This window comes from Peromyscus californicus, unplaced genomic scaffold (assembly GCF_007827085.1).
Source record: "Peromyscus californicus insignis strain IS unplaced genomic scaffold, ASM782708v3 Scaffold_21__1_contigs__length_65335640, whole genome shotgun sequence".
Taxonomy (NCBI): Eukaryota; Metazoa; Chordata; class Mammalia; order Rodentia; family Cricetidae; genus Peromyscus; species Peromyscus californicus.
This window is the reverse complement of record NW_026294514.1, coordinates 55,102,897-55,118,334: the sequence shown is the minus strand read 5'-3', so window position 1 is coordinate 55,118,334 and position 15,438 is coordinate 55,102,897. Positions and strand designations below refer to the sequence as shown.

The window sequence follows — 15,438 nt, the reverse complement described above, 5'->3', positions numbered from 1 at the left end:
TGACTAGTTGTATTTTGTCTCATTCTTGGGAAGGTATGTGAGCATATGCCCACTGGTTTGACCCTTTCTATAGGTGGATGGAAGTCATTGAAAGGGCCAGCAGCTCACCGGAGAGACCCCCAAGTTTCACTCAGGACTGCCCACATCTCCCTCCAGGGCTGGAGGCAGAGGTCAGAGAGGAGGAATGTCCTTCAGCCTGCATGGACAAGAACCTATGACGGAGACTTGCAGAGTATAGGTATCTTCCCCAGAGCTGAGCAACTAGAGCTCATCATCTCCCCACCAGACAATGCTGGCACTGACCCTAGAATGGGCCTCCAGTGAAGGCTCAAGATGGCTGGGGCACATGTCTGAGATCCAGGATGACTACCCACTGGCCAGCCCCCACTGAAGGAAATGGGAGTCCTTAGTTTGTTCTGAGCACAGCCCCTGCAGAGGACTGGTTGCTTCCACATCTACCTGTAGCACTACTAGCCAAATTCACATTGCCTTAGACAAGCACTATACTCAGGCTTATGTGATACGCTCAGGGTTAGCCTCCAGGTCCTAACAAAACAAGTGTGGCAAAAAGCCACTCTGGTTCCTATCCCACATACCGTCTAGACAAACGGAAACCAAAGACACACTCCCTCCACCGAGGCCTGGGAGGGTGGGGCCTCTCCTTGTTAGTTCCCAGTATTTCTCATCAACTAGGACAGGCCTGTGACTCCTGTTCACTCATGTGACTTAAAATAAACAGACAAATCCCCACCCACCAGCATCCCCTCCGCCTTACTTTGTTCTCCAGCAGGCCACAAGAAACTGTGAGGTTATATGACAACATTTAGAAGGGACGCTAGCTCAGAGGCTACAGAAACCCCATCTGGCTAGGCTCCATCATCAGAATGTCTCCAATCCAGGTCTTTATTGAAATGGTAGGGCTTTCAATGCTCTATGAAAACTAACACCTACTGTCAGGATATTTAGCAAGTTCAATTTTCTTTAAAAAAAAAAAAAAAAAGGGAGGGGCAAATTCTGGATGATTCGAGTACTCATGAAAACACACAGTACCTGAACTGACACCACAAGGCAAATTATGACCATCTTGGACCCCTATGAGCCCCCGAGACAATATCCCTGGTGTAGGGTGAGAGCCAGAGCTGCCCAAAAGTTGCTTTGATCCTTAGTCTAGCAGCTGCAGGGGCCCAGGATTCTAGAAGGTCACACTAGCCTTCCAGATTGCTCCCAGTTCTTCCAGGGCTCCTGGCTGCCTACCATAGCTTCAGACAACCGAGGAGGTGAACACAGGTATCCAGTGGCTGCTGTGCGGGGCAGCACACGATGGTGGGGCACAAGGAAGGTAACCTGGCTTGTGAAGCCTACAGGCTGGCAGGTCTTTGCAGTTGCAACCCAGCACAAGAGGGCTTCCAAGTCAGTCCTTTTAGAGCTCAAAACAAAAAGCATTCTTCTCCCTCTACGAAGAGCAGTGCATTTAGTCGTTCAGCGGGTAGACGTCAGGTGGTTCCTGCTGTGTGAGAACCTGTAAGTGAAAGGTACCATTACCGTTCCTGGACATGTACTTCAGCAGCGCCTGACAATCTCTCAGATGTGTGGTTCACAGCATGGTTACCAGCAGCACCTCACAAGACATCCTCAGGGTTTCAGTCACAGGATCAGTGCTGGCTAAACCCACCCTGCTGCTCCTAAGAACCACCAGAGTGGATCTCTCTCAGTGACAAGAACAGGGTCCAGAGGATACGAGGAGGGACTGGTCATCTGCCTCTAACAGCCTGGGAACCCTGAGCCTGTGCAGCTGCCAAGGAAGGGCCAGTGTCTGCCCTGCCTGTCCCCTCACAGGTGTGAGTCAGCTGGGGGGGGGGGGGCGACGGACCCATCAACAGCAGACAAGTCCTCGGCTTACAAAGCACCCATGCTGTTCCTGGGGCACAGAACCTCTAGGAAGCCACCAAGGAGAAAGGTCGGAAGTCAGCCATACACAATGCTCTGTCACTGAGCCATTTTGTGGAACTGTCCAGACACTGCCTGAGACTGAGGTCCAACCTTAATGCGTAGCTCAAAGCCACAAGAGGCCCACTTGCTTCTCCCTCTCCAACTCCAAAGGTACAAACGAGAGAGTATGCTAACCTGAAAAAGGACCAAGCCAGCTGCTCCCAAAGAATGAGTCCCAGGCTTTGTTTTGTGCTAAGTTCCCCCATGAGGATCTCCTACCTGGTCAGGCATTGTGCTCACCTCTGTACACGCTCCACCAGGTGCACCATCAGCTTGTCTGAGATGCCAGGACAGGACTCCTCGGCCAGGCTGAAGGCGTTCTCTAGCTCCTCCAGGGCACCCACACTCCCGCCGCTCTGCTTGTGCTTCTCTTTGAGCTGCAGAGAGAACATGTACCTAACTGGCATCTTACCCGAGACCCACATTGGGAAGACCTACAGGAAGTAAGGGAGCACTCCCTGTAGATGAGGACTCTTGGGGCCCTTCTCTCCCCTGATCAGAACAAATGGCTTCTTACAGACTGAAGGTCGGGAAGTCCAATGAAGTGGATCCAGTCTGACTTGGAAATTAGTACAGTAACCCAGAGCACACTACAAGGACTTTGACAGACATCCCAGATCAGACTTCAGAGTGTCCGTAACCATTTCTGGGACCTCAGCTCCTGACAGTACTTTTACTTAGTCATTTTCTCGGCCCTGGGCAACAATGCATGCTGCCCATAACTCAGCCCTAAGTGGCTGCTTTCTCCTCTGTCTAAGGTCACTGCCAAATCTTACTCTACCTGCCCTGTTCTCAGGGAGACTATTTCCATTCCTCTACTTCCTGTACTCCCTCTCTGGGCTCTAGATGCTGTTGTCACCCATGGGGGTGGGAAGATAGGCCTACAACCTGCTGCCTGACCTTCAAATCCATATGAGCATTCATTTCTGGCCTTGAACTCACAGAGATCCACCTGCCTCTGCCTCCCAAGTGCTAGAATTAAAGGTGTGTGCCACCATACCCAGCTTACTGCACTGTATTTCTGATGATGGCTTTGACCTCCCTCAGCCGGCAACAGTGACATAAGGTCATGTGGCCACCAAGGAATCACCGCCCTTGCCTAGGACTGACCCAACATCAGCGATCCTTTGTCTTCCTCCACAGAAGAACCATGTGGTAGTTGGACATGGCAAACAGTAGTACCATAATGCCAGACAACCTTAGCAGGTCTGGAGACACAAAAGGGCGCTGGCCAGGTCAGTTCTTCCCAGTGGTTTATGGTTTGGTCCGTCTACTCAGGAAACTGGACCCACAAGCCTGCGCATCACCAATTGCAATCGACGCAGGAATCCAGTGTGTAAAGCCTGGGTGCAGGGCCCTCTAGAACACTACACCATGGCTCTGCAGGGAGCACCTCTAGAGAACAAAGCTACTGCCCTGCATGACCAACTCTCACCTCTCCAAAGACAGGCCGGACTAGCGTGGACAAGCACTGGGACCTTGGCTGTCTCTTGATGGGCTCAGCGGGCTGCAAGGGGAGAAGCAAGGCACTGGGTACATGGAGAGATTAGAGAGGCTCCCTTCCCTGTCTCCTCAATCTCTGGCTTAGGCAGGCTGACAGAGTACTAAGCAGGGGTCAACTCCCAAACTACAAGCCATCAGTTCTCATCAGGCCCACACCTAAGCACCTGCAGACCCAGGCTTCAACATGATTCCTGGCTAGATCAATGCCACTCTGAGCTTAGAAACCACCCACTCTACCCTGTCCTTCCCAAGCTCTTTGCCCAGACCCCAGATAATGTGTGTTTAAAATAGCCCTAGGTCAAGGGCACTTTGGAGCTGACCTCAAAAGCCTGGTACCCAGACTGCAGTCCACATCGGCTGCCCCAGGGGAGCTGAGGCAGGGCTGGTACATATGGGGCAGTGCTCTGGCCCAGGGCATGAACAGACCTTCTGTGAGCTGTGCAGAGCAGTCCCCTTGTGCAGCTTGCTATGTGGACTTGGCCGGATGGTTGGGGGAAACGTCCAGATGGGACCCTGCTCCCCATCCTCAGCCTCGCCATCACTAAAGAGGATAAAGAATCAGAAGAGCTGGAGACAGAGCTGGAAATAACCGTACCGAGGTGCATCTCATTTCCTTGAGACAGCCTCTTGGCCTAGGAGGCCCCAGGCTGCAGCATCTAGGTGATAGTTAAAAGGCCCCATTCTCAGCATGCAGGTTCCCTGCCCAATATCAGTCTTCATTCACCCTAGCAACTAGCTCTAAGCCTGCCTCTGGAGGAGACCCCGCTGGCATTAAAGCACCCAGGGAGCCCTTGAGGACAAACATTAACAAAAAGGCCCTACATGTCAGAATCCTCAGAACTGGACTCCTCGCCATGCCCCTCAGACTTCCAGCGCTTGTAGCGGTCAATGAGTTCAGTGAGAAAGGAGGTCTTCTTGGTGTAGCGTGTGATGAATTTGTGCTTCAGGAGCTCCTTGGCAGTGGGTCGCTGCCAGGAAGACAGTCAGAGCTGAGTTCCACCCTCACAACAGACACAAGGCAGGACAGGTAGGGATGTGAAGGCTGGGCCCTGTCTCACCCCCAGTTAATATCCTCCCTTCATAAGCCCTCCCTCAGCTGCCTGGGGTGGCCGAAGTGGGGATAGGCCTTACAAATCGTGGGTCCTTATTGAGGCAGGCCTCTACAAACTCCTTGAAGGGTTTGCTGTGGTGGCCCTCCAACGTGGGTGGATTATTCTTGGGAATCAAGAACAGGACTCGCATAGGGTGGAGGTCAGAGTTTGGTGGCTCCCCCTTGGCCAGCTCGATGGCGGTGATGCCCAGGGACCAGATGTCAGCCTAGACAGGGTATCACACAGGACAGCTGCTACATGTGACATTTTGAGCTGGTGGCAGTGTACTCCCACCTCCCATCCAGAACTCACCTTAAAGTCATAAGCAGACTGCTTGATAACCTCAGGTGCCATCCAGAAGGGAGTACCCACAAACGTGTTCCTCTTGATTTGTGTGTCTGTGAGCTGCCCAGCCACACCGAAGTCTGCCAGCTTCACGTCACCCTGCTCTGAGAGCAGCACGTTGGCAGCTGCTCAATACAGGACAGGTGGGCATCATCCTTGGCTCCACAGCCCGCCCCAAGCAGCCCTGCATGCAACTCCTTGACCAGTGATGGGATGGTATCCCTGGCCCCTGGGGACAGCAGCTGGGATGTCTTGGGACCTTGGATGGATTTTCTTGCCACTGTGGGCCAGTGGGCCACTGCTGACAGAAGCAGGCAAGCTGGGCACCTACACGAGCATTCCTACCTTTGCTCCAGGGTGACATCCACACCACACCTAGTCACAGTGACCTTAACCAAAGGGCACAGCTGACATGGGCTAGTCAGGGAGTCTATCACTCTGCCCATGGGATCCCTCACTGTAACATAAAGGCTCAGCCATCCTCACCAAGTCATTCATGGTGGGCTGGCCCAGCTTTGTGAGTCCTCATCAGGACTGGAGCACACAGGAGTGTTGCACAAATCCACACCTGATGCTGAGTCAAGGCTCTTACCGTATACTAGGTACACTACTGGTTTCCTTCACATATGTGAAGACTGAGATTAGGTGATGTGAGATTAGGAAGGTTTTCCTAGGCTTGGGAAGTAGCTCAGTAGCAGAATGCTTGCTTAGCATGCACAATCCCCTAGGTCCCATCCTCAGTGTGGCCATTAAAAAGGGGGTAAAAAGCAAGACTGACACACACACCCCAGTTTCCAGGTGGCAGAAGGGCTCCCCACATCCCATGCCCTCAGGCACCACAATCTACTGGTTCCACATGCCCATCTCTTTCTAGGTCATGGGCAGAACTGCATCCATGCCCACCCCGCAGGACCTTTGATATCTCGGTGGATCTTGCGCTCTGAGTGCAGATAATCCAGGCCCTTCAGGATCTCCCGCAAGATGGTGGCAATATAGGTCTCCTCCAGTGGACCAGGTTTTAGCTGAAGAAAGACATCAGGGAAGAACCTCAGTTGTAGCTATCACGCCCATACCACCACAGCTCCTGAGCTCCACCACCCACCAACTTCTGAGTCCTTGCAGAAGGCTGGGGCCTTTGTGTTCCTTAGTTCTGAAAGTTTCAGCTGTCAAGGATAATGGGGGAAGGAGAAATGGGGGTGAGAGGCTGTTTCCAGAAAACATAAAAGCTACTTTTAGCTGGGGTGGTGGTGGTGGTGGTGATGGCGCACTTGGTAGGCAGAGGCAGGCGGATCTTGGAGTTTGAGGTCAGCCTGGTCTATAGAGCTAGTTCCAGGACAGCCAAGGATGTTTCACCTACCTGGCTGAAACCCTGTCTTGAAAAACAAAGTAAATAAAAATAAAATAAACCTATATTTATCTTTTCTGTGACTATAAAGATAAGAATAGGGTCTTAACCATGACCCTGACCCTCTTATTTGTCTGGGGTTTCTAGCTGTGCCTCCCCCAGGCCAGTAGAAGCCCAAGACCTCTTTCACCATCAATCAGGGCAAGATAAACAGTATTTGTTTTGGGAATTGACAATTCCTGAAGAACATCTAAAGCACTAAGACAGTAAACAGGTAGCCTGAGAAAGCCCACAAGCCTAAGAAGCCTGCAGAGCAGTGGCTCCTGGAGTACAGAAAGACAACCCCACAGCAAGCTGCTCATAGCTTGAGCCTAAACTTACCAGGTCCAGTGCAGAGCCACCACCCAGGTATTCCATGATAATCCACAGCTTGGTGCTCTGGGAGCAGAGAACCATGTCAGTGTCTGGACAGCAACTGAAGGAGGCATACCAAGTGTGGAGTCCACAGGCCAACCCCTCTAATGCCACCAAAAGATGTCAGCTAGGGGCTCAGGCCATACAGCAACTATACCAGGCTAGTTCCTGCCAGGAACCCCAACAGGAAAGGGTTCTAGCCAGGCAAAGTAGCAAATGTCTATAAGCCCAGCACCTGGAGGGCTAGAAGTTCAAGGTCAGCTTGGGCTAGGAGACCTTGGGTTTTGTTGTTGTTGTTTGTTTTGTTTTGTTTTGTTTTTTTAAAGGGGGGAAGAAGGGAGAGAGAGATGTCTTGGCAGGTAAGAGCACTTGATGCTCTTTCAGAAGACCCAAGTTCAATTCCCAACACCAGCATCATGTGGCTCACAAAGGGCTTTAACTCTAGTTCCAGGGGGATCCAACACCCTCTTCTGGTCTCCTCAAACACGCATGCACATGCATGCACACACACATACACACATTCATGTGCACATACCTCCAGTTGACACATATAGGTAAAAATAATAATAAAAAAACAATATTTTTTTTTAAAGGAGGGCCAAGCCAAGCATGGTGGTGAATGCCCTTAATCCCAGCATTCGAGAGGAAGAGGCAGGTGGAGTTCTGTAAGTTCAAGGCCAGGACAAACAAAACTACAGAGAGACCCTGTCTTAAAAACAACAACAAAAACCAACATCACACATTAAACTAAAAACCAAACAAAAAAAGGAGGGCTAGATGTGGTGGCATACACCTTAATTCTGGCACTTAAGAGACATAGGCAGATCTCTTGTGAGTTCAAGGCCAGCCTTGTCTACATAGACCCTGTCAAGGGGGAGGGGCAGGAGAAAAGGTCTCAGTGACTGCCCAGCTACTATACCTCTGGTACAGGCACCAGGTGGACAGACCAAGCGCTCAGAGAAGTAGCTAAGTCTCTTCAATAGTGCCCTCCTAGCAGGCCCCTAGAGTACTGCTGGCAGGGACCCCTTAGACGGTGCCTAACAGAACCCACAGAGAAGACAGCTGGGCCATTAGGACCACCGTAGAGCCAAGTGACCCTGGTAGATTGGCACTCCACAAGAGAACAGACTTTCTTGTGAAGCTGAGCTATGGGGGAGGGGGGGACTCTCTGTCCTTCCGGAGGGACCCCACGTGCCCAGCAGTGCCTTTCTCTGCTCTCCTCTACCCGTGGGTACGTATTATTCCCTCTGGAAACAAAGGAGAAAACCTGGTCCAGAACCTTCAGGGTGCTCCACCCCAACCACTACAGAGGCCCCTCCTCCTAGCAGGTACCTTCAGGTAGGAGCCAAAGTAGCGGGTGATGTAAGGGCTGTCACACTGGCTGAGCACAGTGATCTCCTGCTGGATGTCCTCAATCTCATCCTCTGCCTCTTCCAGGTCAATGATCTTGATGGCCACCACCTCCTTGGTGTGGTTGTCGATGCCCTTGTACACCTCCCCAAACGAGCCCTTGCCAATGCGGTCAAGCTTGGTGAAGAGTTCTTCTGGGTCCACACGAGAATGCTATAGAAGCCAACAGGGACAGAATGTTGAGACAGAGAAAATATTACAAGGGGGCTCCTCTGCCGACTGAGGGCATGGTCCACTGCAAGGAGCTAAGGGGAACTCGCCTCACGTCTCTTCTGGCTGCTTTATCCCTGTTCAGAAAACCTAAACGTAACTCTCCAAATGACACTATATTCAACAGATTTGATACAGTGAACCAGAGGTTATCTATAGACTCAGATGTAGACTATAAGTTTGGGTACTATCATATCTCAAAGTGCCCTCATCAGTTGTCCAACAGTGAGCCAGGCCAAGACCTGACAGGAATGACATGCAGGAATGTGTGTGTGTGTGTGTCAGAGGGTATTGTAAAACTCCTTTTACTATAAATCTAAAACTATTCTAAGAAAACCAATCAGAAGTAATGTGAGCTGGGTGCTGGAAAGACGGCTTGGTGGTTAAGAGCACATACTGCTTTTGCAAAACTGCCTACAACTTCAGCTCCAGGGGGATCTGAGGTCTCTGGCCTTGGCGAGTACCTGCACTCACATGTACATACCACCCCCATAATTTAAAAGTAAAAATAAAATTTAGCTGGGCATGGTGGCACATGCCTTTAGTCCCAGCACTCAGGAGGCAGATGCAGGTGAGTTCCAGTATAGCCTGTTCTACAGAGCTAGTTCCAGGACAGCTAAGGCTACACAGAGAAACTCTGTCTCAAAAACAAACAAACAAGCAAACAAACAAACAAAGGGAGAGAGATTAAGATTTAACACAAGCTAACTTATGTTTTCCACACTCCTAAAAGCTACACCCACTCCCAGATCAGTCCTCTAGGACTTTTCCACTCCCAAATCAGTCCTGTAGCCAGCTACACCCTCATACCAGCACTGAGTTGAACATGTTCTCCGATGCTGGATTCTAGATACTGAACACAGAAGGCTGCCCTAGACAGCTCTTAGATTTAAACAGTAAGATCTTATCATTGCTGAACCAACCGTGTTGAAGATACCTGGTTTAAAGCCCAGTACACTACAAGTGAAGACGGCAAAGGTATGTCCTCTGTCCAAACCCGGCTGCCTCCAGGAACGGAGATATTCCTGGGCTACACAGAAAAGGGAAGATGCAGCAGAGCCTCTCCCAGGGCCACCACTGAGTGTCCCTACCCCTGCCTGTGAGATCTGGCAGACTCTGGATACCAGTGACGCTCTCCACACCACTGACCAAGCTGGAAGAGGACCTAGGAATGGGAACACCGAGTCTCATCCAGTTTATCAATCCTGCCAGGTTTTACCTCCATTAGGAAATGCTCCTCCAAAAAGGATGTCCCCCAAACAGTATTTTAGCGCCTATTAAAGGGAACCAAATAAGGATGGTAAGATGGTCCAGCTGATGAAGGCACTTGCCACCACGACTAACCACCTGAGTTTGATTCCCTAGGCCCCCATGGTGGGAGAAGAGAACTGATTCCAAAAGTTGTCTGGGGACCAACACCTACATGCCATGTTACACACATGGGGAGGACCAACACCTACATGCCGTGTTACACACATGGGGAGGACCAACACCTACATGCCGTGTTACACACATGGGGAGGACCAACACCTACATGCCGTGTTACACACATGGGGAGGACCAACACCTACATGCCGTGTTACACACATGGGGAGGACCAACACCTACATGCCGTGTTACACACATGGGGAGGACCAACACCTACATGCCGTGTTACACACATGGGGAGGTATAGTGGTTTTTAAAATAGGACTAGGAAATAACTCAGTGGCAGAGCACTTGTCTAGTATGACCAAGGTCTGGAGTTCAGCCCCGCCTCAGCATGGGGGTAGGGAGTGGGGGCAGGGAGCAAGACACGAAAAGGCAAAACCATATTTATTTACAACTGTGTAAGTACTGATGATGCTCAAATCCCTCTGTGCTTAGGAAGAGCTTGTCCGAGGTGTTTACCATGCTCCTAAGGAGCCTGTCCTCCAACAATGACCTGGCTGCCTGCTTCCCTGAGGCCTAATTGCCCCAGCCTCTTCTCTCCAAGCAAAGCAGTTGGTTTCAGAGACCTGACTAAACCCCATCTGAGACTTTCCAGACACATTTCCCTTGCCAACTAGCTACACTGCTAAGGTTTTTAACCATGAACAAAGTAGCAGGGAGACATAGAGAACTATACTCCCCATCCCCCTTAAAAGCCAAGAACTCTGCAGAACAAGAGGAGGTGGAGAAGTTTGGGGATGCGCTCCAGGAACAAGGACAGTGTCTTAACACAGAAGTCACCTAATCCCTCAAGCAAAGCTGCCTCTGAGAGGCCTGAGTATGTGCCACAGTGCCATGCAGTGCCCAGAGCAGGCACTCTGAGCAGAATAGCTGTGGTATCCATATGTACCCTACTTTGGCCTGGGAGCTAGAGAGATGGCTCAGTGGTTAAGAGCACTTGGGTTTGGTTTCCAACAACCCATATGATCTCAAGCACCGCCCACACGTGGTGCACATATATACATGCATGTACTCACACATACACATAAAAGTAAATAAACTTTAAAAAAAAAAAGGAGAAAGTAAGGAAGGGAAAGAAAAAGACCAAGACCAGAGGAGGGCTCGGGGGGGTAAAAGCACTTCTCACCAAGTCTAACAACCTGGGTTTGATCCCCTGGACCCCATGGTAGGAGAGAACCAACTCCCATAAGTGGTCTTCTAATATTTACACTGTGGTAATACACACCTACCCATCCATAAATAAATGTAATCGTTTTTTGTTTTTTTAAAGAAAATGAGAAGGGAGACCAATCCAATCCAAAGTGATCCTTCTCACAGCCCCATTAGAACTGGCAGCCAAATCCTAAGACCAGTTCTCACTGAGCAGCAGTTGATGCTTGGAGCAGATCTGCAGCCTGAAGTCCTCAAAGGTCACACTGAGAATTAGCCAGAGAAAGCTGAGGGCTGCCTGAGGTCCCTTAGGCTGCACTGGCCAGGGAGTAGTGTTTCCCCCAGGCTCTCCTGCTGAATCACGTGTTCAAGTAAATTCTCTCCAGTATGGATGGTAAGTCAGACACCTCAGCTATTTCAAGACTGGCACTGGGTCCAAGCCGGATCAGAAATAAACACTCTGGGCCATGCACTCTCACCATACCACCAGTGGACAGCCCACCAATAAAGGTATGAAATCAGTACAGACTACCTCAGTCTTCTGCCACTTCCTGTCTGGGCCCCGACCACTTGATCCCTGCTCAAAGCCAGTCCTGAAAGCCAAGTGCAGGATAAGGTCCATAGAGCAGACCCTTTGCTGCCTGTTTCTGCTCCAAGGGGCTCCCAAACTCTTCCTCAAACCCCCTCCTCCCACTTAGTCCCCACTGTGTCTCAGCTGCTACAGCTCCACCCATGTGTAGTTTTGAGACACCTTAAGAGCCATCTCAGACTCCAGGAGGTCTAGCTGTGACTTGAGGTTATAAAGTCTCATCACTGGTTCATCCAGTAGCTGCTAAAGCAGCCTAAGAAAACCTGGAAGATGTAGAACCATGACCCAGGACCACCATCCCTCCGATTCTCGGGGGCCCCTTGTCCCACAGACTCAGACCTAATGCTCAGCCATACTGAGAATCCTTAATTGCCCTCCACTTGGGAACCTAGAGTCAGAACTGGTCCGCAGAGCAGCCCAAGAAGGGTATCCTCAGGCCAGGCATTCATTCACCACTGCCTCAGAGAAGGAGAAAACAACAGACCCCAAAGCCAGAGTTCTAGGATTTTGGCAAGGAAGGGGTAAACATCATTCTTCTAAGTCCGTGCTTTTCGGATACCTACAACTGTGGACCAGCCAGCCTTAGCAGAAACAGTATGACAGGAACCCTCCTGGCATGGCCGTGCCCTAGTCTCAACCCCAGCTGGTCAAAGACAGTAAGGCAGCATCCTGATGTGGGTGGCTCAGATTCCTCTTCTGGACAGGATGTGTGTGCTCTGAGCCATCACTCAAGTCACTGAACTGGCTCTGTGCAGTTGAGACCCATACTCTCCATTCACTCCCGGGGCTGCTATACATAGAGCCTCTTGCCTGCTGTATGTCACCCCCAAAACAAACAAACCAAGAGGAGTGTCCTGGCACACATCCTCAATTACCACCACACATTGCTTGCCCATAACCATCTGGTCCTTCCAGAGATGGAACTGGCCAGGTGAAGAGCAATCTAAGACAGAAGTGCAGGCTATGGAGGAAAGTATAATCTTTACCACACAAAGGGGCAGTTTCATAGGACACCACAGCCACGCTGGGAGAAAAGAACCCTACAAGTTTTTGTGTTTCTTTCAGAAGCCAAGCATGTCTGGGTTGGACACAGGCCCCTAAAAAGACAAAAAGGTACTCTCTTTGAGAAAGGTCCCCTCACCATCAGCCCTTCACAGCTTACAGCTCCACTTTGTCATTCTGGGACCTACAGGAGCTAAGCCTAGGCCTCTTAAAAATAAACTAGAGGCACATTTTTCTCTCAGTATGTTATATAATTAGAGGCAAAATGTCAAAAAAAAAAACATATTTAAAATGTGTTAGCTTAATTCAGCATCAGTTAGCAAGCCCGGGAGCCCATCTGTTGACAGCTGGGCCCAAAGCCCTACCCAACAACAGCTGTGAGTAGTCTTCCAGGCTGGATTGGTTTCCTCCAAGGAGCCCTGCCTCCAGTTCCTGCCCACAAGCAGCGGACGGACGCGCTTCCTGTCTGCACACCCAGTTCTCAAGGATGCAGGGGAAAGGGAGGGTGGGGGGACTGCACTGTCCTCAAGCGCTGGTTCCCTCGCGGTGCCACTGTCAAGCCTATGCATAACCAAACCGAGCCCTTAAAATGCAAATCCCACAGCGAAAGCACAGAAAATCAGCCACCAAGGCAGTCGGTCGGCTCCACTTCACTGACGGCTGGCTGTCACATTTGCTTTGAAATAACCAGACAGACAGAGACAGAGACAGACAGAGACAGAGACAGACAGAGAGAGAGAGAGAGAGACAGAGAGACAGAGAGAAAGGGGTCCAGACAGCAAATCCCCCCCCACCCCACCTCCGAGTCCTTGAACCCTGAGCCTCCTCATCCTCCATGCCTATGTGGTTCCGTGTTGGGATTACACATCCCGTTAGCCAGGGAAGGAAAAGTCCATCTTCTGGAGGCGCTCCGAGCCTGGGTCCAGCAGGTCCTGCCCAGGGCCGGCTCCTGCACCTGTCCACACCAGCTCCTGAGCAGAGGTCCTTACACAGCAGAGGTTCCCCGTGGGTCCCATCTCCCGCCGGCGATGGCTCGGCCACACAGGCCACAGCGACCTGCGCCCCCATCCCCCGACAGACAGCCTCCGCCCCTCTCCCGCCTGGCGTGGAGAAACCCGCTCCCCCACGAACGGCCGACGCCCACACTCACCTGGTGCGCGAAGCCCCTAAGGTGAGCCATGTCCCCGCTGACGTGACCGGTCCGTCGTAGCCACTCCGCCCGCTCGCCTCAAGCACCTGCGAGAAACCGCAGGCCGCTCGATCAACAGCAGCTCCGTGGAGTCCCTCCACCCGCGACCTCCGATCCCCAGCCCAGGGCCCCTGACCCGCCCCTGATCAGGGCGTGCCCGGCCTCCCCAACAGCCAGGCGCGGCCCGCTGGCAGCGCCCACCTCCGGGAGGCTCCATCCCGGATTCCCGGCCCGCTTTGCAGTCCCCACGGCGGCTCACACCGCAGTTCGGGCGCCCGGAACGCCCAGGCCTCTCAGCCCGTGAGGTGGAGGCAGCGGCTACGAGCGGGGTGTCGTGGCGAGCGCGAGGCTCTGTGGGACTAGGAGTCCCGCCGCCCGCCGGGTACCCCGGACCCGCGAATTTGAGACTACAAGTCCCAGCTGGCTGCGCGGTAGGATGCGGAGTTGCGCGGGGGTGCTCTGCGGCCGCGAGGGTGTCAGACTACAAGTCCCAGCAGGCCGTGCGGTGGGGCGGGCCGTAGAGAGGTACAGGCACACCACAGATTGGATTGGAACCTTGAGTTGGGTTCCTGCGGGGGCTCTGTTAGGCCGCGCGGTGTGCCGGGTGCCGCGCGTGCGCAGTTGCCATGAAGTGTTCCAGGCCTTTCAATCCTCCTCACTTTCCTCGAAGCTGTTTACAGTGCCTGGAGTCCAACCCACATTACCCTCAGGGCCTGGTGTTCCAGCACTAACGGCAGTGTGATGGCCTTGTCTGCACTTAGAAACACACACATACGCACGCACGCACGCATGCACACTCACACACATGCCTTAGAGAAGTCGCTCCGCATGGCCCATTTCTTGGGCAAATGCTTCTCTCCTGCCTCAGTTTCCCCATCTGTAAAGATGTAATCGTCGGGCCCTAGGGACAAGACTTGGTGCAGGGAAGATGTCTGTGGTCCTAGAGGGATTTCCCAAGGCTGGAAGATGCCCTCCATCCTGTGAAATCAGGTGGATTTTGTCATGATTGACCTGATTGGTCTAATAAAGAGCTGAATGGGCAATAGCTAGGCAGGAGAGGGATAGGCGGGGCTGCCAGGCAGAGGCAGTAGATAGAGAAAAAGAGAAGAGGAGGATGCCGATGGCCAGCCACCCAGACACACAGGCAGACATGGAGTAAGAAGTAAAGATACACAGAAATAGAGAAAGGTAAAAACCCAGAGGCAAACGGTAGATGGGATAATTTAAGTCCAAAAAAAAAAAAAAAAAAAAAAGCTGTCTAGAAATAAGCCAAGCTAAGGCCAGGCATTCATAAGAAAGAATAAGTCTCTGTGTGATTATTTTGGAGCTGGGTGGTGCCCCCCCCCCAAAAAAAAAAAGCTCAGCACAAACCACACAACTTCCCCGCTCTACTGAGGAAAGCTTTTTGTTTCTGCTCCCTGGTGGCTTTCCTTCCTGTGCATCATCCTGGGGCCATCTCAAATCTTGCAAACAAGACAGCACCTTGCATCTGACTCTGTTTCATCTCCAAACTTTACTACATGCTGATTAGGTTGTTTGTCATGTTACTCCCCAGAAAAAAGTGGATTTCCAGCAAACACTGGGCCCCATAGCACCATGCCCCACCCCTAGGCATAAATAATTGGGGCAAATATTTTCATTGCCCCTGAAAAAGACCATCTGTGGTGTGGCCTTCAGTATGGGTCCCCTACCTAGCTCTCCTATAGCGAAATCTGGCATTTGGCAAATCCTACTCTATTTTTAAGACTTATTTATGTGCATCTATATGTAT

At 51.7% G+C, this 15,438-nt stretch overlaps 2 protein-coding genes across 3 annotated transcripts in view; one reads left to right on the top strand and one right to left on the bottom strand.

Annotated features, from left to right (window-relative positions):
- The window catches only part of Farp2 (FERM, ARH/RhoGEF and pleckstrin domain protein 2), a 98,156-nt gene extending 97,144 nt beyond the window's left edge, over positions 1 to 1,012 (top strand). For both annotated transcript variants that reach the window (XM_052750327.1, XM_052750326.1), the window contains one exon: positions 74 to 1,012. In XM_052750327.1, coding sequence (XP_052606287.1) covers positions 74 to 218 — 145 coding nt within the window. In that variant the 3' untranslated portion in view covers positions 219 to 1,012. The remainder of the gene's footprint in view (positions 1 to 73) is intronic.
- On the bottom strand, positions 880 to 14,033 carry Stk25 (serine/threonine kinase 25). Its single transcript, XM_052750328.1, has 12 exons — positions 13,869 to 14,033; positions 13,629 to 13,714; positions 8,020 to 8,250; positions 6,655 to 6,711; positions 5,842 to 5,950; positions 4,896 to 5,053; positions 4,624 to 4,809; positions 4,315 to 4,460; positions 3,919 to 4,033; positions 3,425 to 3,496; positions 2,230 to 2,366; positions 880 to 1,519 (listed from the first exon to the last, which is right to left on the bottom strand). Exons 2-12 carry the CDS (start codon positions 13,656 to 13,658, stop codon positions 1,480 to 1,482), a joined length of 1,281 nt encoding a protein of 426 aa, XP_052606288.1. The 5' UTR covers positions 13,659 to 13,714; positions 13,869 to 14,033; the 3' UTR covers positions 880 to 1,479.
- Positions 14,034 to 15,438: the final 1,405 nt, after the last annotated feature.